At 40.2% G+C, this 2813-nt stretch overlaps 1 protein-coding gene across 2 annotated transcripts; it reads right to left on the reverse strand.

Moving 5' to 3' along the window:
- Positions 1 to 1635: 1635 nt before the first annotated feature.
- On the reverse strand, positions 1636 to 2481 carry LOC110289029 (alpha-defensin 2). Of its 2 annotated transcripts, none has more exons than XM_021155238.1 (2): positions 2310 to 2481; positions 1636 to 1745 (listed from the first exon to the last, which is right to left on the reverse strand). In XM_021155238.1, exons 1-2 carry the CDS (start codon positions 2479 to 2481, stop codon positions 1636 to 1638), a joined length of 282 nt encoding a protein of 93 aa, XP_021010897.1. The 2 variants fall into 2 exon arrangements, with proteins under 2 accessions (XP_021010897.1, XP_021010899.1); XM_021155240.1 differs by having other exon boundaries at positions 1636 to 1738; positions 2306 to 2481.
- Between the last annotated feature and the right edge of the window lie 332 nt (positions 2482 to 2813).

The following is a 2813-nucleotide window of genomic DNA, read 5'->3' on the forward strand; positions in this document are numbered from 1 at the left end:
CTATTATAGGTCAGGTTAAAAACAATGAAATCTTGTATTTTATAAGAAAAAAATGTCCCCAAATTGTAAATGGTTAAGGGAGAATACATGGTCTTATTGCATCCAGGATCAAGAATTTGCAACAGGGATAAGTGTTGAATAAACTCTGGAGACAAAGACAAGAGAGACTTTTAGCCAAGTGAACTAGAGGAGAGTCCTTGGAGAACATTCGTAGAGAGGTTGACCAATGTGACTGTGTCATGTGTTTGCTGATTGACACTTACTGGAGTTATGCTCACTGTTTCTGGAAACAGAGGACCTATATCCTCAGATAATTACATTTCAGAGGGATGACCGGTATTGACTTAATTATTAAATTTATTTTACCCTGGTAACCAGTGATTTATTTAAAAACTAAAATGTCTTGTGGACTATGATAACTGCCTTCAGTTTACAATCCTCTAATTGGAATTCTGTAATCTTTGAGGCTAAAAGAGCTGTAATGGCCAGAGTTAGACTTTCTCTCCTAGCTCAATCAGTGGAGCTAGTCTCTGTCATGGTTGCTATAATCAACCAAGTAAGATACTTCTAGCATCCTTTCTTCCTCAAAGTGTGATAGGGTATTCAATTCTCCTAGCATNGTTCCATCACTATTGAATGCCCACAACTATGTTTTCTGTGAACTCACACCATATTTGCTACTAGAACCTGCAATCTAGAGGTCACCACCACTGCTATCCTTTCATCAGGACATGGTTTACCCTGAAGGAGTATTTGATGATTTAGATCCTGACTCTTAGCACCCTGTACAATCACTGGAGTCCCCTGTTTTAAATTGCCTATTAACTTCTTTATTTATCTTGGATATCTCTTCCAAGCTGCATTAAGCCCTTCAAAGCTGTAGGGTAAGTCACTTGAGTGTAACTTGTAGAGCACACTGCAGTCATTAGACATGTACACTTTCTGTATATGAAGATGTTTTCTGTATAGAAACTGTATTTTGTCCTATATGAGTGTGGACACGGCATATTACATACAGATCACAGTGTGGGATGCCCTGCTTTTCATCCTACCCATTCTGTCTCTAACTTTTTCTAATAATGATAAAAGTTGTCTCCATAGAGCCTCTTGTTCTTCAAAACCCTCGGTTTAGAAGCCAGAGGCATAATTCAGGACTAGTTCATTAAAACTTCATACTTTTGAAGGAAACTGTAGCTTTCTAAAAAATATCATTTTAGAACTCTGTACACCTGAAATCCAAAGTGGTAGTTTTTCTTAACATATAGGCAATGTCTTTGGGAGTGAGTTAAGACTACCTAAAGATAGAGTCAAAAGTCTGGAGCTGCATATATGAGGATAATGAGAATTTTGAGCTTTCTATCCTTTTTTGTCTGAACCTGGAGTCATCCATAAATTGATATTAATTGGAGTCAGTATTTTGCAAGTAAAAATTATAGTATTCATTCATCTGCAAATGTTTCCTTGATGGTCCTGATAGTTTCTATACAGAGTCTTGACTGAGCTTTGTAGCATACATTGAAAGAATGTAAACACACAGGAAGCATATTGTGAACAATTTATTGAGAAGTGGTCATCAGGCCCCAGCACCAGTGGCCTCAGTGCCCATGGTCATCTTGTCCTCTGTGGTCTCCATGTTCAGCGGCAGCAGAGCATGTACATTAAATGACCCTTTCTGCAGGTCCCATTCATGCGTTCTCTTCTTTTGCAGCCTCTTGTTCTACAATAGCATACCAGATCTCTCAACGCTGGAGACACAAAAAGAATCAGGCATTAAGTTTCAAAGTTGACAGCCTGTAACAGTATATGATCCTATGGGGATATGTGATACAACATGAATGTGTTGTGTTNGCCACAGTACAGCCTTCAGCATGGACATCTCAACCAATAACGCACTTCAGGGGTGTTGGTCATGTACTTGAGAGCCATTCTGATGCATTCTGTCTTTAATTTCTGCGTTCCTTTTGTCATTGTGTAGACACTTTAGTATACTCTTAAATTGATTCAAAGTTCCTTTACACAAAGAAAAATTTCTTCTAATACCCTAGACTAGACCTGTTCTAGAAGCATCTACTCAGAGTTGGAGCACTCTGATTGTTGAAATTCCCATGTGTATCTTTTTACAGTAAAAGCCTTATGANAAAGAAATTCAATTAAAGTTACTTTCCTCTCATTGCTACTGTTATGAATATAAAGGGAATTAAAATAGAGTTGCCAAGGGAGCCACATTACTCTACCAGAATTATAGGGCTTATCTTCATCCCTCCCTCAGGAGATTGCAAGCATACATCACACTGGGCACCAGTACTCACATTCTTCTTGAAGAGAAGAGCCTTCTGGGTCTCCAAAGGAGACAGACACAGCCTGGTCCTCTTCACCTGACTGCTCCTCAGTTTTAGTCTCTTCATCTGTGTTTTGGATAGGATCAGCCTGGACCTGGAAGGACAGCAGGACAAGGGCAGAAAGGAGGACAAGTGGCTTCATGGTTGGGAGTCACTGGGAGAATTGGTGAGCAGGAGCCCAATGTGTGGATAGTGAGGAGCCAGTCTGCATTTAGAGGGCACAGAAAGGTCCATACTTAGAGAAGGAACTCTTTGATGGGAACTGGGAGATGCTGTTACCCTCAGTTCCCTTTGATTGTCCTCTGTCCTCAAGGCTACCATCTTGATGTTGCTCTGTGTGTTTAGTGACACAACCCCTTCTGCTGATAATGANGAAGGGGCCTTGCTATCTTCTCCTGTTTCCCATCTGCTTGAATATTTACCTCTCAGTGGNCGGGGAAGAAAAGAGGTGGGCACTGCCCATTTGAATAAGCT

This window comes from Mus caroli, unplaced genomic scaffold (assembly GCF_900094665.2).
Source record: "Mus caroli unplaced genomic scaffold, CAROLI_EIJ_v1.1 scaffold_16012_1, whole genome shotgun sequence".
NCBI classification, from domain to species: Eukaryota; Metazoa; Chordata; class Mammalia; order Rodentia; family Muridae; genus Mus; species Mus caroli.